The sequence below is a fragment of the Bubalus kerabau genome, chromosome X, assembly GCF_029407905.1.
Source record: "Bubalus kerabau isolate K-KA32 ecotype Philippines breed swamp buffalo chromosome X, PCC_UOA_SB_1v2, whole genome shotgun sequence".
NCBI lineage: Eukaryota > Metazoa > Chordata > Mammalia > Artiodactyla > Bovidae > Bubalus > Bubalus kerabau.
In genome coordinates this window covers 94500263-94526307 of record NC_073647.1, presented here as the reverse complement: position 1 = coordinate 94526307, position 26045 = coordinate 94500263, and the positions used below count along the sequence as shown (strand labels likewise).

The window sequence follows — 26045 nt, the reverse complement described above, 5'->3', positions numbered from 1 at the left end:
TTAAAAAAATTATTTTAATTTTTTGCTTGTGCTGGGCCTTCACTGCTGCATGTGGGCTTTCTCTAGTTGAGACGAGCAGAGGTTATTCTTCATTGAGGTGTGCAGGCTTCTCATTGCGGAGGCCTCTCCTGTGGGGTATCACAGGCTCTAGGCACATAGGCTTCAGTATTTGTGGTGCAGGGGCTTAGTGGCTCTGCAGCATGTGGAATCTTCCCAGACCACAGACTGAATTCATGTCCCCTGCACTGGCAAGCAGATTCTTATCCACTGTACCACCAGGGGAATTCCCTGTCTGATTGATATCAATTGTTGGCAGAGGTATGGGGAAATATGTGCTCTCACACACTGTTGTTGGAAATATTCAGTCTTTTGGTGGGCAATACTGTACTATCTATTAAAATGTAAAATGTGCATACCCTTCAACCCAGTAATTCTATTCATTACCTATCCTATAGAAACACTTGCATATATCCACAAAAAAAAGGTAATGAGAGGGGATAAATTAGGAATTGGAATTAACATATACACACCACCATATACAAAATAAACAAGGACCCACTATATAGCACAGGGAACTGTACTGAATATCTTGTAATAACCTATAATGGAAAAGAATCTAAAAAAGAACATACACACACACACACACATATGTATATATAACTGAATCATTTTGCTGTATACTTGAAACTAACATAATATTATAGATCAACTATATTTCAATAAAAATATTTTAAGCCTTAAAAATATAATATGTTTTTTAAAAATGCAATAGGCTTTGAACCAATAGCAGTTCTAGGAACTAGTTCTAAAAAAATAATCAGAAATCAAAAAAAAATCAACACACCAGGTATTTATTACAGTATTATTTATAATAACAAAAAATTCCAGTGTATATCAATAGGAGAACATGAGATAAATTTTAGACATTGCTTAGAAAAGACTGACATCCACATAATGACAGGTTAATTGTATTGCTATGATTTCTTATTTGTATTTTCTCATTTTCTACAATAATGTTATACTTTCATAATAAGAAAACAATTAAAAATTTTTCATAGTAAAAGTTTTTAAAAAGAGTTAATAGGAAAAAACCAAAAACTAAAAACTCTCTCTCAGTGATCCTCAAACTATATGTGGCAAAGGACCAATATGTAACACTTGTAATTTATGTAATATTATACTTCAATTATATTTCAATTTAAAAAATGAAAATAATTGTTAAATGGTAAATTTTATGTTATGCTTATTTTATCACAGTTAAAAAAGGGAAGTGGGAAATGGTATATGCATACTATAGAATATGATACAGCATGTCTTATGTAAGAAACACCGATTTAACCTCATTCTCTTAGGTATATTGCCAAATAAAAAAGCAAGCTTGGAACAATGTAGAGTATATCACTTATATAGGGAAAAATAAACAAAATATATATATTTGTATTTTTAAATACACAGAAGATGATCTGGAAGGACAAACACCAAATTGGTAACACCAGTTTCCTCTGGGACAAGGACCTACATTGGAGAGGCTGAAAAAAACTATCTATAATGTTTGACTCAAACAACAAAAATATATTCACGAATTACTTGAAGAATCAAAGCTTCAACAGTATGTGAACTGTAAACTTCCAGATGTTCAAGCTGGATTTAGAAAAGGCAGAGGAACCAGAGATCAAATTGCCAACATCCGTTGGCTCATCAAAAAAGCAAGAGAGTTCCAGAAAAACATCTACTTCTGCTTTATTGACTATGCCAAAGTCTTTGACTATGTGGATCACAACAAACTGTGGAAAATTCTTCAAGAGATGAGAATACCAGACCATCTTACCTGCCTCCTGAGAAACCTGCATCAGGTCAAGAAGCAACAGTTAGAACCAGACAAGGAACAATGGACTGGTTCCAAATTGGGAAAGGAGTACGTTAAGGCTATATATTGTCACCCTGCTTATTTAACTTCTATGCAGAGTACATCATGAGAAATGCCAGGCTGGATGAAACACAAGCTGGAATCAAGATTGCCGGGAGAAATATCAATAACCTCAGATATTCGGATGACACCACCCTTATGGCAGAAACAAAGAACTAAAGAGCTTCTTGATGAAAGTGAAAGAGGAGAGTGAAAAAGTTGGCTTAAAACTCAACATTCACAAAAACTAAGATCATGGCATCCGGTTCCACTACTTCAGGGCAAATAGATGGGGAAACAATGGAAACAGTAAGAGACTTTATTTTCTTGGGCTCCAAAATCACTGCAGATGGTGACTGCAGCCATGAAATTAAAAGATGCTTGCTCCTTGGAAGAAAAGCTATGACCAACCTAGATAGCATATTAAAAAGCAGAGACATCACTTTGCCGACAAAGGTCCGTCTAGTCAAAGCTATGGTTTTTCCAGTAGTCATAAATGGATGTGAGAGTTGGACCATAAAGAAAGCTGAGCAATGAAGAATTGATGCTTTTGAACTGCAGTGTTGGAGAAGACTCTTGAGAGTCCCTTGGACTGTAAGGAGATCAAACCAGTCAATCCTAAAGGAAATCAGTCCTGAATATTCATTGGGAGGACTGATGCTGAAGCTTAAGCTCCAATACTTTGGCCACTTGATGTGAAGAACTGACTCATTGGAAAAGATCCTGATGCTGAGAAAGATTGAAGGCAGGAAAAGGGGACGACAGGGGATAAGATGATTGGATGGCATCACTGACTCGATGGACACGAGTTTGATCAAGCTCTGGCAGTTGATGATGGACAGGGAGGCCTGGCATGCTGCAGTCCATGGGATCACAAAGAGTCGGACGCGACTGAGGGACTGAACTGAACTGAACTGATACTTTTCCACAATTTACTGATTAAAAAAGAGTTTTAAAGAGGACTTTAACTGGCAGGATGAAGGAAAATGCATGATGCCAAGTTCATTTTATAACAACCATAAATGTTTTCTCGATACATCAAATATCTCCTAGCTTTATTTATGTGCATGGACAATGTGGGAAGGGAGACAGGAAGTGCTTGTGAAGTTTTTGGACTCATAATATTCCTAAAAGAATTTTTTAAAATAACATTTACATATTTATTACTACTCATAAATAACGATGGCAAAGTAGTATTGTTCATCAAGTTATAAAATAAAGAGTATCAAAAACTATCAGATTAGAGAAACAAATACATAAGACACCACTTTCTTCAATATTATTAATAGGAAAAGTCTATGGGGGGATATTGGTCAAAAAGAAGAATTTATAGTAAATTGAAGGAGCGAAATAAGAAAGTGACTTAAGAGAAACAAAACTGATTTGTAAGTTGAAAAGAAAAGTATAAGTCAACGAATTCTTGTTGGCAGAACAACAGGGAGAAGTTGGCAGAACTGCTGAATGGTTTACCTCTTTCCTCTGAAAACTGAGGGTGTAAAAAGCATGGCTAAGGTCTATGCAAACAGAGTTGACATTTCAACAAAACATTTCAAATTTCAAGACTGACACTAATGTATACCCTCTTGTGTTCAGATAATAGGGACTCCTGATGATATTAAAGTGAGAAAGGGCATGTGCTAATGAAGTACAATGTTAGATCCTAGCTTCATCTTAGGAAAAGATTTGCTGAGAAATTCAGGAGAACTGTTACACTTAAAATGGACGAGACTATGAGGAAACAGACATAAATTATACATAAAAGCTTAAAATAAAATTTCCAGGCTCAAAAGCTTGCGAGTTCTATGTATTTTTCAAGTACTCAAATATACAAATGTGATCCACATGTGACTGATAATGGATATACACACTTCTTATATACAAAGAATTTTCTCTTGTCATTAGAAAACAATACAAGCGTTACATAGTGGTACCAGTGATTTTATGGTGGTAGTTGTGTTTTCCTGATTTAATTTCACATTTAAATGCAGGGCAATAGTGCATAAATAGTAAAAGAAGATAAATGAAGCCAGAAATAAGTAAACAATAAACTAAAAAAATTAATATATGTAACTCAACAATTACAATATCTGCATGCACAAGCCATATAAAACATAGTTATTAAATATTAATTTCAAATTGTATGAGTGAAATGGCCTAAAAGAATATAGCACAACAGCATATTGTGTGTTCAATTTCTTATAATGATAAAAAAAAATGGAGACATAAACTATAACTTTTAACAACCAACAAGGACCTACTATACAGCACAGGGAACTATATTCAACATTATGCAATAACCTATAAAGGAAAGGAATCTGAAAAAGAATATATTTGTATATATGTATGTCTTCTCTAGTGGCTCAGATGGTAAAGAGTTTGCCTGCAATGCGGGAGACCTGGGTTCAATCACTGGGTCAGAAAGATCCCCTGGAGAAGGGAATGGCAACCCACTCCAGTATTCTTGCCTGGAAAATCCCATGGACAGAGGAGCCTGGCGGGCCCCAATCCATGGGGTCGTAAAGAGTCAGACACGACTGAGCAACTAACACACACATATACGTATTAACTGAGTGGCTGTGCTATATACCTGAAACTTACATGATACTGTAAATCAACTATACTCCGATAAAAAATTTATAAAATAAAAAATTGAAAATTCTTTTTTATATAATTTTTAAAACTTTATTAATTTTAATGAAATTTTGGCCATACCATGTGGCATGCATGATCTTAAGTTTCCTGACCAGGGATGGAACCCGTGCCACTTGCAGTGAAGGAGTGGAATCAGGACCATTGGGCAAGTCCCTGAAAATTCTTAAATGAGTTATGTACTCAGTGTTCTTCCTACTTCCCATCACTCCACAGAAATTGCCATTGCAAAGGTCACCAAATCTCACAGATGCCTTTCAGTCCTCATCTTACTTTGGTCTCTCAGCAGCATTTAATACAGTATTAAATGTACTCCTTCCTTTCTTCTTTCCAACAATACTCTAGTCCCTTGGTTTTCATGACACCTCACCCTCCAGGTTTTCCTCCTATGTCTCTTCCCATTCCTTAGCTTCTTTTATGAGCTTCTCCCTTCTACCTCCTATTCCCTCTATAATCCAACCAAAGGCAGATAGGATATGATTGGGAAATTATTATGGAAAGGTTATCAAACTGCCAACATCTGTTGGATCATAGAAAAAGTTAGAGAATTCCAGAAAAGCATCTACTTCTGCTTCATTAACTATGCTAAAGTCTTTGACTGTGTAGATCACAACAAACTGTGGACAATTCTTAAAGAGATGGAAATACCAGATCCCCTTACCAGCCTTCTGAGAAACATGTATGCAGGTCAAGAAGCAACAGTTAGAATCAGACATGGAACAACAGACTGGTTCAAAATTGGGAAAGGAGTATGTCAAGGCTGTATATTGCCACCCTGCTTATTTAAATTCCATGCAGAGTACATCATTCGAAATGCCAGGCTGGATGAAGCACAAGATGAAATCAAGCTGGAATCAAAAATTTTTTTTGAGGGGGGGAAGGTAAACCTTTATTTGGAAAAGAGAATTCAAATGACCATTTAAATCCCCCTTTCATTTCCAAAACAGAAACAAATAAGAAAACAAGGAAAAGATTGTATCTATCAAGCTCCTGCCCTCTGTCATCTTTAGCCATTTTTAAACTATATTTCCTGACAGAAGAGAACAGCTGATGATGGGCTCTAGTTCTAAGTTCTAGGAACCAAGGAAGAGACAGAGTGGATGGTGGGATGTGGACAGATGGGCCTGGGGCTCAGACAGGCACATGCCCAGTACCCAAGAAACAATGTTTAAAAATATACATGCATAGATAAATTCCCCAGAACCTAGGCATGGAAAGCTTATAACCATGAATACAGCAGCAGAATTCAAGCTCGGCCTAAGAGGAGAAAACGTGAACCTCAGCTAACTGTCCCTAACTTTAGCCTCTCGGCTATATCCTCCAGTCCCATTCTGGGGGCCACATCTGCAGGGCCAACAGCTACTCTGAATGATGGGAGGTGTGAGGAGGAGCCAGCCAGGAACACCCCACGCCAAATCCAGCAATGAAAGATTAAAGCCTGCAGGTGACTCGTGTGGGCAAGAGAGCCCCCTGAATGGGCCAGAGTGCCCCACCGTACCAGGCGAGGGAAAGCAGAGGCAATGAGCAGCTGAGGCCTTGCCAGCTGGAGCAAACCCTCAAGCACCGCCACCTCCAGGTCTCAGGCCACTTTTGCCCAAGGCTGCCTTTCTACTGAGAAGGTTTGGCCTGAGCTAAATATCAAGCTTTTCTAGGGGAAAAAAAAAAGGGAAGGGAATGGGGGACGTAGCAAAAAGTAAAAAGCAGTGGGAGGAGAGGAGCAGAGAGTTGCAGCTTAGGTGTGTGAGAAAAAGGAGCAAGTTCCTGAGGTCTTGAGTCCTAGCTGAGGCCGCTGACTGCTCTCCCCCCTCTGGGACTCCCACCCTCACCCCAGTCCTCCAGTGAGACCAGAGTTTCCTGAAAGCTCTTTCTCCTCAGCCTTAAAGAGCTTTGAACCTTGAACCACTATCTCTGCCCACTGATCCCCCCACAGGGCAGCTTGGGGAAAGGGACAAGCCCTAGGGGAAACACGCAGGCCTGTGGGGAGCTCTGGGAAGGAGGCTCAGAGGCTGCGAAGACAGCAAATGTACCCCTTAGTCTGCCGCTCCAGGTTGTGGCAACCACTTGTTCCAGAGCCCAGATGAAGAGGATCCCCTGGTTGGCCAGATGAATGCCTAATGAAACACAGAGGATAAAAGGACCTGGTTACACCCTCCACTGGCCCCAAGGCCAACAACCCCAGTGTGGAAAGCAGGCTAGTCAGAGACAGGCAAGATGGCACATAGCAGTTCCACCCTGAGAGGATGCAGACATGACACAGATTTTAAGCCACTTGTCTGCTGATGAGTAAGGCTGTGTTCCCACTGTTTGGTTGGGCTAATGGCAATTTCTGGAAGGGCTCATACCAGTAGTTCAGTTCAGTCACTCAGTCATGTCCAACTCCCGGAGTCCACCCAAACCCATGTCCATTGAGTCGGTGATGCCATCCAACCATCTTATCCTCTGTCGTCCCCTTCTCTTGCCCTCAATCTTTCCCAGCATCAGGGTCTTTTCAAATGAGTCAGCTCTTCGCATCAGGTGGCCAAAGTATGAAAATATCTATCTACTAAGATTATAAATGCATATAGTTTATGATACCACTCCTAGGTACATGTCCTATAGTATATGCTCAGATGTTCTCAAAAGGTGGTCCACAGATCCCTAGAAACCCCCAAGATCGTTTTGGAGGGTCTGTGAGATTCAAAACAGCTTCCTTGGTGGTCCAGTGGTTAAGAATGTGCCTGCCAATGCAGGGGACACAGGTTCGATCTCTGGTCCAGGAAGATTCCACATGCTGTAAAGCAACTAAGTATGTGCCACCACAACTAACCATGAGCTGCAACTACTGAAGCCAATGCACTCTAAAACCTGTGCTCCACAACAAAAGAAGTCACTGCAATGAGAAGCCCACGAACCACAACTAGAGAGCAGTGCCCACTCACTGCAACAAGAGTAGCCCCTGCTAGCTGCAACTAGAGAAAGTTTGTGCACAGCAATGAAGACCCAGTGCAGCTATAAATAAATAAAGTATTAACATGTGTTTGCCTTTTTTACTGTGCTGACATTTGCAGATGGTGCAAAAGCAAATGTGGGAGAAAAAGAAAAAGCAAAGGTGGATAAAAGGCAGTGGGACCAAGCTGTACTAGTAGTCACTATTTTTTAACCACCACATACTTAAGAATGTCCTTGATGAAGCAGTAAAAGTTATTACATCTCCATTGTTGAGTACATGGTTTAATATTTTGTATAACAAAACAGGAAGTACAGATAAAGTATTTCTGTTGCATACTCAAGTTGGGTTGTGCCAAGGAAGAGCACTTGTGAAACTGAGTTGTGAGCTGAACTAGTCACTTTTTAAATGAAACACCATTTTTCTTGAAATAACAACTGACAGATAAACCATGGATATTCAGACTTGGGTTCTTGGCAGGCGTTTTCTCGAAATGGACAAAATGAGCCTGTTGCTTCAAGAAAAACTGACAGAATCTGAGCTTTCGAGCAAAAAGTAGAATTTTTGAAAACTTACACCTCCACCATAGATAGGTTTGGCAGCTTTTCAATACTTAAAGACTTCTGATGAGAGCAGTGGTGATATTAATGAATGTGACTTTTTTGGCACTGTATAATGAACTGTGTCAACATTTGAAAGATCTGTGTAACAGTGAAAACAACACTTTCCAAACTGCCAATACATGTTATAAAATCATGCACCCAGTAAAAGATCTATTAAAGTACAAGGTAGACATGGGTTTTAATGTAACAAAATATGAAAAGTTTACTAATACAGTTTCAAAATCCACATTAAAAGTAATCTTTTAAAAAGTAATCTTTAAGAAACTACCACTTGTTAAGGATTGATGTAATATTAAACAATATACACAATTATTTGAAAAGGCTATTAAAATACTGCTCATTTTTCTAATTACACCTGTGTGATATACTTCAACCAAAACATCATAGTAGATCAAATACAGAAGCAGATATTAGAATCCGTATGTTTCCTATTAATCCTATTTAAGAGACTTGCAAAAAATGTAGCACAATTTTACTGTTTTTTGGCTTTGCAAAAGTAATTTTTCATGTACAAATATCATTTAACATGTAGTTTATTGCTGTTATTTTTAATGACTATTTTAAAATTATCACTTTGTAATTTCTAATACATTGAATAGTGATAGATATAAACCCACATAAACAAATTCTCTTAGAAGTGTAGAGGGTCCTGACATTAAAAAGTTTGAAAACCACTTTCCTAGAGAAACTCTGACAAAAATGTCAAGTCAGGAAATGTTCATAGCAGGGCTCCTTGTAAAAGCCATATCAATAAGGAATGGTTAAATAAACCATTTAATAGCTGTTCTATGGCATGTTTGTGTATGGTCAGTTGCTCAGTCCTATCCAACTCTTTGCAACCCCATGGACTGCAGCCCACCAAGCTCCTCTGTCCATGGAATTTTCCAAGCAAAAAATACCGGAATAGATTGCCATTTCCTTCTCCAATTCTATGGCATTTTTTTTAATGAAGTAAATCTTGATATTAGTGAAATTAAAATGTTTCAAAAACATTGAATGAAAAACTTTCAGGATATGTACAGTATGGTATACTTTTTGTACAAATTGACAAAAACACATTGTCTTTTAAAAAGAGTTGGAAAACTACAAGGATATACAAAACAGTTGATAGTGGCTACCTTTGGGAAGGGTAAGAGGACTAGGGTTGTGGGTAATGGCCAACGTGTACTTTAGCACCATTTTTGTGTAATGTTTTGAGGGCTTCCCCCCACACATCAAGGAGACTGTACTAGTGTAATTAAAAATAATTGGGGTAAAGGAATAAAGCAACGAGGTCAGGTCCACTGACACTGAGAAAGAAAGGGCACTGGCTCTAATCCAGCTGAGATGGCCGATGTATTTGCTGCAGTCGTTCTGGAGCTGATGAGTCTAGGAAAAGCGAGCGGTGAAATCAGGCGACGGAGGGGATGGTTGGCTCAAACAGTTTTGAACACCTGGATGGAGAAATTTCTGAGTCAGGCACCCCCTGCTTCCTTCTTGGTATTTAATTCAAAGGAGGCCTTCACAGCCGCAGAGCCCAGCCTCTCCCGCTTCCGGCTTCACCTCTCTCTGTGGCCCCCGTCCAGGTCCCCAACCCTCACTCCCCTGGCCGCATCAGAGGTAGAGCTCGGGACCAGCGGTGGTGGAAGAAGCCCTGCAGGTTAAGGCACGGCCCCTCTAAGTGCTAGGCAAGGAGACTACAGGCAGTGTCGCGGCGGCACATCCGGAGACACAGTGAGACGCCAAAGCGTGGACCTGGGGTGACGGGGTTGGGGGGTGGTTAGAGGTAGCTAGGTTGCGGGATGCAGGAAGTTACCGAACTAGCCAAACGAGCTCCGAGGTATCCCGCCGACTCTTCTAGGTGCCCTGAGGCAGGTTATGCTTTCGAAACCAGTGCCACAGGGTCCCCATTGGTCTTCCATCCCAGCCAACCAGCTGGAATCCCTATGGCCCACCCCCTCGATTAAGAAGCCAATCAGAGGAGAGCATGTGCTTCCCGTTGCATAGGACCAATTAAGCTTGCTCATTTCTGACGTGTGGATAGCCAACCAGAAAAGCGGAGGCCTGGCGAGTCGGCTTCTTATTTCAGTCCCCAACTCTATCTACGTCACTGTCCTTGTCCCGTCCCTACCTGTAATCTAAATAACCGAAAAGGAGATCCAAGCTGGAGGGGTAGTGGTCCAAAAGGCAAAGTGATATTTCCCTGAGTTTCTAAGGAGATTAGCCCTGAGGTCAGATGAGCCTGTGGTTGAGCTATCAGTCCTGTTCTGGGACTGGCCTCAAGTAGTGCCAACCTGAGAAAAATATTGGTCGTCATGAGAGCGCCTCAGATATGTTGCTTTGCCACTAGGCTAGTAGTTTCATTTACCTCCAAATTGAGGTGGGAAGGCTAGGAACATCCTGAACCTTTAATTGATATGGGTTTTTCTATAACAAGAAGTATAGGGATGCTCAATTAGCAGCAATAGATACTGCTTATAGAACAACTAAAATGAAAAGTATGGGGAAATTTTTAAAAACCTGACAGTGGTATCATTACAAATAAATGTGCCAGGAAATGCAAATTAAAACTAAGAAAACACCACTTTCACCAAATAGTATGGATAATTATGAATTGTTTAATATTTTTCCACTTTTGGCAAAGAAACGTTTTGGAGGGAAACAGGATTTCTCCACTTTTGTAAAGTTACAGAAATTCTCATTTTCTGTAAGTGGGAAACTAAACTGCACTCTTTAAGAAGGTAGCTTAGTAGTACCTAACAAAATGTAAAATGCACACATCCTTTCACCCAGGAATTCCTTCTCTCAAAATCTATCCTACAGAAACACTTAAAACACACAAGGTTATATGCAGCATTACTTATAATAGTAGATGATTTCCACCAATAAGTGAATCATTAAATGTTGATACAACTACACTGTAAAATGTTATGTCACCATTTTAAAAAAATGAGGTAAATTTCCATGTACTAATGAGAGGAAGTTCACACAATATTACAAAATAAAGTTCCAAAATACTTCATAAAATATCCCATTTTGTTTTTAAAACTATATACAAGTGTATGAGTATTCAATGATGTTTACGTGTGTATGAATATATGTATGTATTCATATACATGCATTTGTGCATAGAAAAATGCCTAGGAAGACCCATACCAAATTAGGTTATTCCTGAGGAATGGAAATAGGGTTAGGGAATAAGGAGAAATCTCACTTTTTACATATGTATGTTTTGTTTGAATTTTTTCAACTAGCATTAATTACTTTTGAACTTTCATCACAATAAAACATTTTAACAAAATTGGCACTTTCGTAATCAAATCAAAGCTATAATTTATATATTTTAAATAAGAATGACTACATATAGTTATGAGGTGATTATTTTATTTAAAAATTTTGGCTAGGGTCTTCCTGGTGGTCCAGTGGTTAAGGTTCCACCCTTCTACTGCAAGGGATGCAGTTTGATCCCTGGTCAGGGAACTAAGATCCCTCATGTCACTTGGCAGAAAAAAATTTTTTTCTTAAATAATAAAAATTTTGGCTAGAAGACCTATGAAAAAATTATGGTCAAATCACCAATGAGATTCAATGGGGTACTCATGACACAACAGAATATGTGCAAAGAAAATCTAATCAGGGTTAACTAAAGAGTCATTTATTTCTGGGAGAGAAAACCTAACTGCACCATAGCAAACCTCATCACAGAGGGAAAATTGTGCTTTTACCTTTTTTGATAGCATCACCTCCAGGGTTTCTCAACTCCTTGAGAAACAAGGGTTGAAAATCATAAACATTAGAGATTTAAGATAACTCATATATCATTTAGTTAAACTCCCTCACTTTATAGCTGAGAAAACAGGCCCAGAGTGGTGATGCAATTTGCTTAAGGAGCTATGGCCAACTAATAGCATAGCCAGCTCTGAACCCAGGCTTCTCTTTAGGTTTAGTACTCTTTCTACTTTTCAGATCTTCCTGTGTCTTTTCTGATGACATATTAGGGAATATTTTAAAGTCTTATGAATATTAGACATTTCTGTATTTAAATTTTAGGACAAAAATGCATAACAAAATATTTAATAATATCCCTCCACTAGCACAGATTATCAAAGTTGACTGTATTTGGACAAAAGAAATTAATGGATAAGAAATAACATTAAAAAATAACATTTTCTTGAAAAGTAATGCATAAATTTCTGTGAATCTAACTGTATTTTACTATTCACTTAAGAACTACCATTTTATCCAATTTGATTGTTCTTCTATTGGCAGTGCCTCTTAATCCTTTACCTTCAGTTTCTCTATATTAAGTAGTTGTTTATCTATATACAAACACTTAAAACCACCACAGAAGTACATATTTAAAAGAAGCCTGCTGTGATTTTAAAACTCCTTTATTCTGTATATTGTTAATAATTACCCGTTTGTCTCTTTTCTAAGGAATGACTTTTCTGTTCTCAGAAGGGTAGATAGACAGACAGGACGGAGAGAGAAAATAAAAGTAAAATAGGGAACAATTCTTTTGTATAACGTAAAAAAGATAAGAAGAATGAGGGGTGGTGGGTGGTCGGGAAGGGAGTGGCAGAGAACCACAAGCTAAATTAGTCACAAAGTGTTTGTATTTTTAAAGTAAACTTGAATACTGCGATATATAGATGGACTAACAACCACCTAAACTTCAGGCTATAATTAAAGTGGTATCCAGTTTTAGACTCTATGACTTGGGGACATATGAGGACCTTGGAGAGACTTCAGAATAATAAAGATAAAAGGGTTAAAAATGAGTGAAGTGAGGAAAACTTAGAACTGTTATTGTGTCTGAGAAGACCAGAGATGACTCAACAATCCTCAAAGGTAGGAAGAAATATCTATTTCAGTCAGCAGTTAGTCTGCATTTCCAAAGCAAAAGAGTAATTTTACTTAAATTATTACAGCATGTATTTGAAGATAGAAATGCCTTACCTAGGATACCTCATCAAACAAAAACTCCAAAGAAGCCTGAATGTTGTTCATCTCTCCCACCCTATACTAGCTCAACTCATCTCAAAGAAAGGTTCAAAGGGTAGCTAAGCCATCTTTGGAATGTGAAGATTTAGACTTCCCTTGGGTATAGCTACTATATTCAAAAATTTTTGTTAGCCTCTGTTGCCCAGCTTCCAGTGAAAAGTTGAGTTGCTTCTGTGCTATGGAAAAAGAGGATTAATTAGTAGTAAATACCTAGATGCATGCATAAACTTGAATTTCTTATAAAAAGTATGCTTCTCCTTCTCATTGTTCATGGGCTTGGATTTGGGGTTCTTTCAGAACCCAGTTACATTTGAATCCAAAGAAATAATTTACCTGACTGACATTAAAAAGGAAAAAAGTTAGGACAACTAACTAGATATATCTGGACCTCTTAATTTGTCTCTAGCATTTTTTGTCTTACTGAGCTATCTCCTGAACTAAAGTATAAAAAGTATAAAGTCTATGAAGAAAGAGAATGTAATCATTTTATTTGTACCTTGAGCCACCCACCCCATCACAGCCCAACTTTTAGCATAAGGCTGGGCACACAGGCAGCTATTGATTAGTACTTATATCGTTATCTGTCAAAATTTTGTTAATATTTTTATAGCTGCTTTTTCTGGTTATTCTATATTCATTCTCCAACACTGCTGCCTATGAAGGCTACACTTCTCTTATTACTCTTCCTTTTTCTCATCTCATAGAAACAGCTGTTCTTCCCTATTCCCTCAGATATCTTTAGGCATCTGATTCCCAAATCTCTTTAACTTCTTCAATTCAGTCCCCACTTTTCTACCTGGACTCAAATATCATCTTAATTCATAATGTTTTAATGACATCACTTTCTATACCTTCTTTGCATGCTCAACTACATGATTAAAAGTAGCTTTGACTTCCCAAATGCCAAGATTCCTAACTAACCTCTCATTCCAAACCTTTCCCAAAACCCACTTTGTGCATGAAGCCATTTGAGAACCCATTGGTCAAGTGAAACTATCTATCCATCAAAAATTCTCAGAGTTCACTCACCTTTCTGCCTACATAAAATTTATTTGAAAGGAAAACATCTCAATTGAGGTAAAAAGCCTATGAAAAAAAGTGTTTGTAGGGCATGTGTGGGTATATTGGAGGATGAGCGTATGCACACGTTTATGTACACATATAGCATTTGCATATACACACACACACGTACTATAAATATGTTTTGCCCAAATTAGCACAAACCTACAAGCTTAAAAACCAAATTTGCTAAATCTGACCCAAACCACAGTTACTGAGCCCTATGGCTACTTCCTCCAGGCAGATGCATTACCTCTGTGACAAAGTCAATTGGAAGCTGCAAAAAGGACAGGTAAATACTACTACAGGTAGCTTGGATTCTGCTTTTTAAAAATTTAAATGTAAAAATTACTTATCACTTTAGGACATTGACCATGTTAATATAATTCTGCACAATACCCAGAATATTCTAGAAACTAAAATGTACTAAATTTACAACTTAAACAGGAAAACAGAGGCTTGCTTCACAGTGGTTTAATATGAACAGAGTTGAATATGACATTGTCTGACAGGAGAATGAACATTTTGCTGAATGAAAGCCCCGAGTCAGGATATATACACAGCAGAAATGGGACCTCAGGCTCTCAGCACTTGTGCACAATGAAAGAAGGAACCTTTAAAAACAAATAGTAACAGAGGATACAGATGAAAAAGGCAGCAACAACACCAACACTGGAAAGGTGGGAAAGGGAGCAGAGCGTCTCTCTAGGGGCTGCTCAGGCCCGGTAGCCGGAGAGCTGGTCTGCCTCAGGGAACTTCAACATATAGATGGACTTAAACCCCATGTTAAAATCCAATCCTTAACCTCTCTGTTCAGGGTCTTGTCAGAATCAGTAATCCTTTTCCCCAAGACCCTATATAAAGAATTCCAACCCTTCCATGACAGGAAGTCTAAGCAAAGAGCCCCCACTTTTGACCTGACACCAGAGTTAACCTGCTCCCATCCCACCACTTGGGATAGACATTGGGCTCTAGCAAACAAACCACCACCTCTCAGACAGAAGCCTAGGACAGCTGCCAGCCTCAAAAAGCTGCTTCAGACTCTAAGATTTAGGAAATCTATACCCAGCTGCTAACCCTAGCTCAGCTTCTGGGGAGAATGCTGGGGTTCCATGGGAAACAAGTGCAGGCAGTTCAATAACCCTGTGACCAAGCTGGGGAGGGCAGTGACAACTCTTGCCCCTAAGCCCCATTCAACAGCTCAAAGTGCTTAGGAGAAGTCAGACTGTGTGGTTTGTTCATGTGTTTCTACCTTGTGGCAGCACTAAATAGGATGGTGGGGAGGGAGAATGGAAGGAAGAGAGTGGTGATGTCCTTCCCTACCACTGGGAGGTACCTAGAAAATGATCTACTCCCACCCTTCAGGGAGTTACCTGGCAGTGGTGAGTTTCCCCCAGCCCTCAAGCCACCAAACCTGCAAAGCTAACCCATAAAAGTAGCGAGGGCTTGGGGAGAAAGAACTGCTGGCCCAGCCCATACTGACTCACCTGCTGGTGAGCAAGAAACAGGTAGTCAGAGTGGGGAGCCACAAAGGAGGGGCTAGGCAACAGGATCTCCCTGACTGTCCTATGGCTTTCTTCTGACTCTGAAGCAGCCATGATGATGGGCCCAAAAAACCCACACACCTTGCTCCATAAACAGACTGCTTAGACCCTAGAATTACTGCCATGAAAAGCAACAAGGGAGAGAGAAAGTATAACAAAAGAAACTCTTGAGAAAACTGGGAAAAGGCCTAGAGAAAATGAGAGCTTCGGGGTCTCTGCTACCTTCCCCAAAGAAAAAAGTTCATGCAGGTAGGAAAGGCAGGGTCTTTCCCTGCTTAGCGTTCCTGGTTAAACCTAAGAGTAAGAAAAATCCCCTGGACTTGCAGCATCAGTATGTATCCAAGTGCCCCACCAACACAAGACCCACGCCCCCAAGGTTGGCCTTCTGGTATGGGTAAATGCCCAAGAAATTGCCTTCCAGTCCAATACTCCCACCCACCCCCCCAATCCCAAGCAAAGGGCATCTTCCTGTGGTTTCCCACCTCTCCTCAGAGAAGAGGATCCTAGTAGAGTGCCCATGGTATAGTCAGTTACCAAGGAACACAATGCCAGACAGTCTATCAGGCCAGGGAATGGACAGACAACTTCAGATCAGAGAGAAAGAGAGGCTTAGTGTAAAAACCAATGTCATTTCAGCAGGAAAGTAGAGGGCAAGTGGTGAGAGGGGCTCCTACTGGCGCACCTTCCCAGGGACGTAGTTCCTGTCAATTGCCTCCTCCTGCAGGAACATGTGTAGGCAGCGTTCATTCTGAGCCAGTGGGTGCCCAGCAATTCTATAAAGAGACCAAGATGGTTATCAGTAGTTTTGGGGACCAGAGAGAATTCACAGAGGGGCAGGGCTGTGGATGTGGACAGGGGAAGAAGGGCAAAGTCAGCCCTGAGGGTCAAGCAAGTAAAGGACAGCAGCACGGCACCATTTCAACCATAATACTGCAGAGAGGAAGGGGACAGAGAGGTAAGGTAGGGGCAAATTCCTAGACACATCCAACATGCAATGCTTCCTCAGGCCCTGGGGTACAGGATCAGAATTCTGCTCAAAGGAATGGAGTTTTACTGTCCAGTGACCCCAGCACACAATCAGCACCACATCATATTACCCATTGCAAAAGAGCAGAGAGATGAAACATACAGAAAGACTAAGATGGCAAAAGTAGCAAAAGGAACCCCCAGGAACTTGGCTTACTTGTTAATAAACTGTTCCAGGCCCTGCCTCCTTTCTTCAATAAAAGACTCCTCAAAGATCCCTTCGTCTCCTCGGAAAGGGAGCTGCCGCTTCAAGGCTTTCCCAGGGAGTGGTGGTACTACAATCTGTAGGCAGATGCAAAATATCCGTGGTAATGCATTGTACATTTAATTTCCTATTAGGAATAGGGTCCATCCTATGCCATAGTTCAGCAATTTGCAAGAACTGAGATCATAAGAACAGTCAGGGGTGTGGAGAAAAGGGAACCCTCTTATACTGTTGGTGGGAATGCAAACTAGTACAGCCACTATGGAGAACAGTGTGGAGATTCCTTAAAAAACTGGAAATAGAACTGCCATATGACCCAGCAATCCCACTGCTGGGCATACATACCAAGGAAACCACAATTGAAAGAGACACGTGTATCCCAATGTTCATCACAGTGCTGTTTACAATAGCTAGGACATGGAAGCAGCCTAGACGTCCATCGGCAGACGAATGGATAAGAAAGTCGTGGTACATATACACAATGGAATATTAGTCAGCTATTAAAAAGAACACATTTGAATCAGCTCTAATGAGGTGAATGAAACTGGAGCCTATTTTCCAGAGTGAAATAAGTCACAAAGAAAAACACCAATATAGTATATTAATGCATATATATGGAATTTAGAAAGATGGTAACAAAGACCCTATATGCGAGACAACAAAAGAGACACAGAGATAAAGAACAGACTTTTGGACTCTGTGGGACTCTGATTTGTAAGAACAGCATTGAAACATGTATACTACCATATGTGAAATAGATGACCAGTCCAAGTTCGATGCATGAAATAGGGCACTCAAAGCTGGTGCACTGGGACAACCCAAAGGGATGGGATGGGGAGGGAGGTGGGAGGGGGGTTTGGGATGGGGGACACATATACACCTGCAGCTGACTCATGTCATTGTATGGCAAAAACCACCACAGTATTGTAATTAACCTCCAATTAAAATTAATTAATTAAAAAAAAAGAACAGGATGGCTCAGGTCAAAAATTAATCCAACTCTGTTTCTGTAGGAGGACAGGTTTACCATCTCAAAAGAAAGGAAATAAACTTCAAATATTCTTCACTTTCTTTAACAGTCCACTACCATCCAAGAATTTAGCTCAACTTTCCATTTTTAGCACCTATAGGAATTTAGTTGCATGATTTTTCTATCCGCTGAGTCAAGTAATAATTTTTCTTTACAATTTCTCCTGAACTTCCCACTTTCAGGTCTCAAAGGGTATCACTCAGATCCAACATATTGGGATTTGGTAGATAGAGTATGTTCACCCTCCCTATTGCCTTCAAGATTTTATAAACCTATGGAGATCTCCTCTCTCAAGGGTCACACAGGGAACAGGGCCATACCTTACTATCTCGCTCCAGCTCATTTTTTAGCCATTCAAAGTCACTGTAGCGCCGTCGTACACAGGACTCCTTTAGTTTGAAGATAGGTAGGTTTGTCTACAAGGAGAAAGAATGAGAGAAGAGAGATGTTAAGTAACACTCAGCCTGTGACGCCCACCTGTCACAACCACTTGAACACATCTTAAGAAAAGAAACAGCTCCTAAGGACCATGCCCCTATAACCCTTTTGAAACACCACTGGGTGAATACCAATCCTCACCACATCCAGCCTTGTCAGAGGTGGTGATCAGAAGTCCCATGCTGCTTAGAATTTATCCCACAAATAGACTTGAAGTTATACATAAATATGTGTATACAAGGGTTTTCACTGAATTTTCTCATTTGTAATAATAATAAATGTCTATAGATAGATAATTGGTTAAATAAATTATGGTACACTTGCAGAGTGGAATACAACTATGAAAAGAATGAGAAAGATATATATGTCCCAATATGGAAAGATATTAAGCATTAAAATCAAGGCACAGAACAGTATATAGTCTGTGTTTTTTAAAGGGGTATGTATATGTGTATCTATTTATATTTATGAATTAAAACATTTATGAAAAGACACTGATAATAGTGACTGACTTTGGAGAATAAAACTAGACAACTGGAATGGGTACGTCACATTTTTCACTGTACAACTTGAGTTTATCATGTGCATGTATTACATTTTCAATTGAAAAGTGAATTTACGGTCCCTGTAAAAAAACAAGAGATAAGCACCTTCAAAGTATGCTTTCCTTTGCTTTTCCTGTCCAAATCCTTTCCATTCTAAAAGTCCCAGCTCAAGTCCCACTTCATCCAGGAAATCTGTCCTGACAACACTGGCTTAATTTATTGGTCTCCTCCTCTGAACTCTTAGGACACATAAGACTTTGGTATTGCCTGACACACCACTGTTTTATGCATTATGTTAGCCTTGTTACCAAAGTAAATTATAATTTCATTGAAATCAGGAGCCATGACTACTGCTGCATCTCCCTAAATGCAGATTATGCAAGTTACTCAATAAACACTCAATTGATTAACAGTGAACTATGTATCTGTTTACCCTCCCCTTATCCAGAAAGTGCAGCAGAAATAGCAATTACATTAAGTTGGTTTTCCATAGTTTGCTCCCTGATATACATCAGCTGATTCCCACATTTTAATCACTGAGAATTTTCCCAAAGCTCCATTGGCAACATGAACCTCCAACAAACAAAAAGCCCTGATCCTCACTCCTATCTATAGGTTCTAAACAGAAATAGCCAAACAAATGTATTAATACTGACTATACTTCCTACCAGTCAATTCAAATCAGTAGATGGAAATAAAAGGAGCTAGTTTTTCTACTTTCTCCACAACTAACTCAGAGCAGGAAAAGGGCATTGGCACTATGCTGGAGCTTCACACATTCCTTGCTATGTTATGTTCTGTAGTCCTTGTCTGGATACTGACTTTTCAGGATCTAGGTATATAGCATCAAACAATAAAGCCAAATAACTGGCCAACTTACATTAGTTACAACTCTACTCAGGATCATGATCCCAGGAATGGCAGTGGATTGAAGTGGAATGAGAAATATGTAAAGCAGTATCTTATTAATGGAAGCAGTAGTTTCTTCAGAAAGAGGAACCTCCAGAAGGCAGGAGAGGGAGACCTCATTGTTACAGTACAGCTGACCCTTGAACAACATAGTTTTAAATCACATGGGTCCACATGGGTCCACAGATTTTTTTCAATATATATAGTATATCATTTTTGTACCTTTTGATTTTGTACCATGTGCATGTATTAACTATTCAAAACAAGCCATTATAGACAACATTCTCAGAATCCTGCACACAAATATGTACATGTATCAAATCATCACAGTCTATACTTTAAACCTACACAATGTTATCACTGACTCAATGGACAGAATTTGAGCAAAATCCGGGAGATGGTGAAGGACAGGGAAGCCTGGCATGCTGTAGTCCATGGGGTCGCAGAGAGTCAGACACGACTGAGCAACTGAACAACAACACACAACGCTATCTGTCAATTATATCTCAATAAAGCTGGGAGTAAAAATAATCATTCAAGAAAAAAAGCCATTCAGTATCTTGAGATTCTAGGTTTCCACCAGAGCTCACTACAAATACTGTGATCCCCAAACAGTAGAACCTTAACTAGTAGGCCAACAGAAAGACATAAGGAAAAAAGTGTTGAGTAGATTCTTCCAAGACACAGTAAAACCACCCACTGTCATTTTGTGGACTTCCTCCTTTGACTTACAAAAATGCTCTTCTTCCCTACCCCCACAGGACGGTGACAGTAATGGCCCTTCGTCTCAGCACCTAGCCATCTAAGGAAGGGGCTGCTATGTACCAGGATACTCTCTCAGGTCCAACCTACAAACTGTATGAGAGAGACAGGATTGTGTAGTACAGGATACACAGTCCTTTGGCTCTGATCAAAACAAAATCAAGGGAAAGGAAAGAAAGAAGCAAAGTTCAAGTCCAAAGGATAACTGACATTTGAAAAGTCCCATACATATCATGTGGAGTCACCAGAACAACTCTCCAGACTCATTTCTTGCGGGGGTGAGGGGGATAGATATTCCTTCCCTGAGCTATTATTATACAAATGAAAAAAGTCAGTGCCATCTGCTTCTACCATACACAATGCCCAACTCTCAAAGCCCACTCTCTGAGCCTCATACTCCCTATAATACCTACCATGATCAGTCACTTAAATTAGCAATTTAAAACCAAATGATTTCATCAATTTCCCCTCGGAGCACAACAAAATATTAAAAGTCTATATAGCCATACAAATTAACAAAAATACAAATTAACTCAAACCCACAGAATTAGGAACTGCCATCAATCCTATCATTACCATACAATTAGTAATTGTGGAAAGGCCTGATGAAAAGCTTAGTGGGTAAAAAAAACCCTGCAAACTAAAGTTTTGCAACTAAGCACTGCCAAAGACACTACAATGTAGTGGAAAGAGTATGATGGGCTTCGGAGTCAGACAGATCTGGGTTCAAATCCCAACACTGCCACTTATTAGCTATGTGTACTTGAGCAAATTACTTATATTGCATTGCTCCTTAGTTTCCTATCTGTAAAATGGTGTTTTTGTAAGGATTTATAAATTAAATCCTAGTTCAGTGCCTGACACACGACAGGCAGTAGATGAACAGTTCTTGTTATTAGAAGACGAGTCGCGAACAATTCCATTCATAATCCCTACAGCTCTTGGGTAATACATCAAGACAACGTCTCCAAAACCCCACAGCAGAGAGTTCTTACACTGAACAAGTTATGCCCAGGCCTCTTTAGGTAATTAAATTCTCTACCATTAACAGTTCCCAAGTTTTATCATATTTTGAGGGATCTAACATCCATTCTTCCCCAAAGAGATGATTTCATATAATTCTTATATAGATGAGTTTTTCTCATTTTCTGCTATTCGTGTTTCTTTCTTCAGTTTGGACTTTGCCAAACTTGGAATTTGGAGATCATCACTTCTCAGTTAGATTTCAAAGTTCAGTTGGGACAGCATACTCTCTCATTCAATTCATTCATTCAAAAATAAAAGCACATACACTCTTTTAGGTCTTCAAATGCTGTTTGAGCAGCATGCTGTCCATAGAGAATATTCTGGCCCTCTAGTCTGAGAAGAAAACATAAGGAAAATTAGGAAATGGCTCTCAACCTTTTTGCCTGTAGCCACTTCAGTGGGGGCAAAGAACCTGCAAACCATGTACTCTGCACATTCCATCCTTGCATGGTGGACTAAGAACTAGAGAATAAAGTCCTCTGTAGCGCACACTGGAAGAAGCCACTCCTAGAGCAGTACTTAAATGTCATATATTAAAGTTAACTACAGACCAAGGACTAATATAATGAATCCAAAAGGTTAATCTGGGGCAGAAAGGGCAAATGGCCATTCATATACAGAAAACCCAAATGAGAGCCAGTAAATACTGAAATAAACATTCTGGATACTTCAAATCTAAAGGGTCAGCACAAGATGAGGGCAGTGACTAACAATCCACCAATCCGAGTTGCAAGGTCAGGTTTTCCAGTGAGCATGTAGTACCTGAGAAAACAAGCACTGAACACTTCTTTCAGATGTTAATTCTACACAAGTCTGGGAAGCACTCAAGGAGCCTCCAGTTCTTATTTCTGCTCCACCAAGTCCACTGTCTCCCTTTCCTGTAGTCTCTCTTCCCTTTAACCCAGGCTTTGCTCAACCCCATCATCCATGACAGAGGATGAGATTGTTGGAGGGCATCACCGACTCGACGTGAGTTTGAGCAAGCTCCGGGAGTTGGTGATGGACAGGGAAGCCTGGTGTGCTGCAGTCCATGGGGTTGCAAAGAGTAGGACACGACTGAGCAGAACTGATCATCCAGAGACCTCATTAGGAAGAAGTTGGGCCTTCCTGATCCCCTTCCTCAGACTGGCTTCCCACAACCTCGTTTTGGGACCCCGCAGCATACAGCTTTGGCTTTCCATCCCCCAGCCCTCTTCCACTCTTCCTTCCCTCCTTCTGTTGCTACACTTCTGATTCCTACTTCCTGGAATTCCTCACTCTAATCCTCTCCACCCCCACCGTCTCCAGCCATGCTTCCTTCTTGCTCCTGGGTACTTGTTTTCCCTCAGGCTGGTCATCGAGCCAGGAGTCCCCCCTCAGGAATTTTCTGCATCCTCAGGCCACAACCTTGTGTGCAGACCTCTCAGCAAACCTACTAAGCCCCTAACCCCCAAATGACCCCTCAAGTGTTTCCTCCACCGTTACCTTCCCAATGGCAGTCTTTCCCCCTCCCCGCCCCCGCCCTTCCCGCCCAGCCGCCCGGTCCTCCCTCAGCTGTCTCCCTCACCCCGTGACTCACCCGCATGCGAACCTCATAGGTGGTGAAGCGCGCGCGGCCCACGCCCACCGTCTGTGGATTAAAGATGTCGATCTCCAGGAAGTTACTCGGAGGCCCGTAAGCGTCGGTCAGGTCCTGCGGCTTCGAGTTAAGGCGCCGAGTGTCAGCTACTGCCGTGTCCGACATCTTTCCGAAGGAGAGACCCAGACCGGGGAAAGGGGGGGTGGGGGGACAGAGACCGAAGACAGAGAGCGCGCACAGCCCCTCCCGCTTGCAAAATAACCAGCCAACCCACAGACGGCGGCGTCGCGCACGCGCGCCCACGCACGCACGCACGCACGCGCACGCCGCCACGGCCAAGGGCCCGGAACCCTGAATAGCGGCTAAGCTGACGGCCTGCACGCCTGTACCGAGTAGGCATCATTCAGACTTCCGGGCAGTGTGTGTGTGACTGCCCCGGAACCTGCATCTCCAACACGTATTCCCCCAGTATCCTAGGAAGCACTACAGGGGAGATCCGCCAATCGCTGCCCCTCAAACCAAGAAATTGTTTTTATATTATGCATCCATCAGCAGTGGGCACTGCCCCGCAAGCTGGGATCCTACAGTGATAGGCCGAAGCCCCGGGACCTGAATAAGTCCTGGTTTTGCGCGAAAATAGAAGGGTGGTCTCCCGAGGGTGGGGTTCCAACAATATTAAAAACGTAGAACGCAGCCTGGCCACTTGTGCCACTGATAGTTTCAATTCATTTCACACGCAGTTGAGCACTCAGTGAGCGCTACTTATGATGCCAGGAAAGCAACAAAAAGGAATAGCATATGCAAAGTCATCCAGATAAGCTGCACAATATTTTTAGACAGTTATCACCAATTCAGGTTGTGTTATGGAAGTGCTTAGAGAGGTAGCCTGGCTGGGGATGGTCAGATGAGGATGATTCTTCTATATTAAGCAAAGGATCTTCGGCTTTATGATGTAGGCAATAAGAAACCACTGAAGGATCTTCAATAGAAAGAAAAAAAAGACAATCAGATTTGTGTTTTAGAAGGATTATTTTGCAGGCAACATGGAAGAAGATGTATCGGAGTTGAATGTGACCAATTATGAGTATCTGCATTAGTACTTGGAATCAGGTGGTGGCGGTGGGAGTGGAGAAAGGGGAAGACAGAAGGCTGAGACTGAGGAAATAAAATAGATAGAAGTTGTATCCGATTAGATATGGTGGTTGTAGGGCCTAAATGTGTGAGCTATGGACTTAGGCTGCCTGGGTTTAGATCGTTGCTTCCTAGCTATATAGCCTTGACATGTTATCCAACAAGTTTTCCTCCTCTGTAAAATGGAAATAAGACTAAAAACTACCTCTGGGGCTTTGGTGAAAATTAAATGAAATAAAATATGTGCAAACAGCAAGTGTTCAGTAACTATTAGCTATTATTACTATTTGAGGGAGAGAGAGAAAATAATAAAATGACTCCTAGGTTTCTGAGATAGGTAACTAGGTAGATTGCTGGTGAAAGTGAAGTGAAGTGAAAGTTGCCCAGCCACGTCCGACTCTTTGTGATCCCAAACAGAAGCCTTGTGTACTTTTTAAGTTTATCCAGTGACTGCTCATTTCTTGCTATGCAGTGAATGTGAAAGTGTTAGTAACTCAGTCAGTCGTGTCTGACTCTTTGTGACCATATGGACTATAGCCCACCAGGCTCCTTTGTCCATGGGATTCTCCAGGCAAGAATACTGGAGTGAGTTGCCATTCCCTTCTCCAGGAGATCTTCCCGACCCAGGGATCAAACTTAGGTCTCCTGCATTACAGGCAAGTTCTTTACTGTCTGAGCCACCAGGGAAGCCCAGATTGCTGGTACCACCAATCAAAACTGGCATTACAGAAAGAAGGGTGAGCTTGGGAGGGAAGACAGTGAGTTCAATTTAGATGAATCTGGGGTATCTATAGGACCTCCAAATGTTCAGGAAGTGGTTGGAAATACTGGCCTGGAGCTCAAGGATGTGATTAGGGCTAGAGATTTGGGAACTATCAGCATATAGTGTAGAAAGAAAAATGTGAAGAGGCAAGGACAGAATATTTAAAAATTGGTGAAGGCATGCAATGTTGATGAGAGTGTAAATCCATGCAGTCTTTCTGGGAGGCTAACTGGCAGTATATATTAAAAAAAAAAAAGGCTTTGACCTCAAGAAACTTGTAATACTGCTTGTCTCTGGAGAACAGAACTGGAAAACAGGAATCAGGGACAGCAGAGAGAGTTGTTTTTCATATTCATTTCATTTATGTTTAAGTGCTTTTGTATTAAAAAAAATTTTAATGGGAATTCCCTTGTAGTCCAGTGGTTAAGACTTGGCTCTTTCACTGCCAGGGCCCAAGTTCAATCCCTAGTCAGAAAACTAAGATCCTGCAAGCCTTGGGGCATGGCCAAAAAAATTGTTTGATGTTATTTATCAAAACTTTTGGCTCAAAATTTTCACCTCAATAGTAAAACTCACTGTCTTGTATAAATGGCCAAATTCAGGGTTCTTCCATGTATCCATTTAAAATAATGTTCTTATATTCATTGATATGGGATAATGCCCACAAAAAAAGTGGGGGAAAGCTGGTTAAAAAAAATATCCTCAATCACGATGATCAGCAAGAACAAGCGCCTTATGAAAGGCAACAAAAAGGAAGCCAAAAAGAAAATACCATGATTGAAGCTAACATTGATGTCAAGACTACTGATGATTATTTGCTTCATCTCTTCTGTGTGGGTTTTACTAAAAATGCAACAATCAAATTTGTAAGACTTCTTATGCCCAGCACCAGCAGATCTGCCAAGTTCAGAAGAAGATGAAGGAAATTGTGACCCGAGAGGTGCAGACAAATGACTTGAAAA

The 26045-nt window shown here is 40.6% G+C and overlaps 1 protein-coding gene across 7 annotated transcripts in view; it reads right to left on the bottom strand.

Annotated features, from left to right (window-relative positions):
* Positions 1-24091, bottom strand: part of SNX12 (sorting nexin 12) — a 103568-nt gene extending 79477 nt beyond the window's left edge. For 2 of the 7 annotated variants that reach the window (XR_008707836.1, XR_008707837.1), the window contains exons 1-4: positions 23190-24086; positions 18272-18367; positions 16874-16998; positions 16373-16463 (exon numbers count right to left, since the gene is read on the bottom strand). Coding sequence is in view for 4 of the 7 variants with exons in the window: in XM_055562869.1 (XP_055418844.1) it covers positions 13136-13258; positions 16373-16463; positions 16874-16998; positions 18272-18367; positions 23190-23354 (600 nt within the window). In the remaining 3 variants the exon portion in view is untranslated. Of the gene's footprint in view, positions 1-724; positions 6667-7750; positions 9538-10681; positions 13259-14605; positions 14761-16372; positions 16464-16873; positions 16999-18271; positions 18368-23189 lie in introns of those variants that run through there. The other 5 variants (XM_055562870.1, XM_055562872.1, XM_055562869.1 and 2 more) reach the window with 5 other exon arrangements.
* Between the last annotated feature and the right edge of the window lie 1954 nt (positions 24092-26045).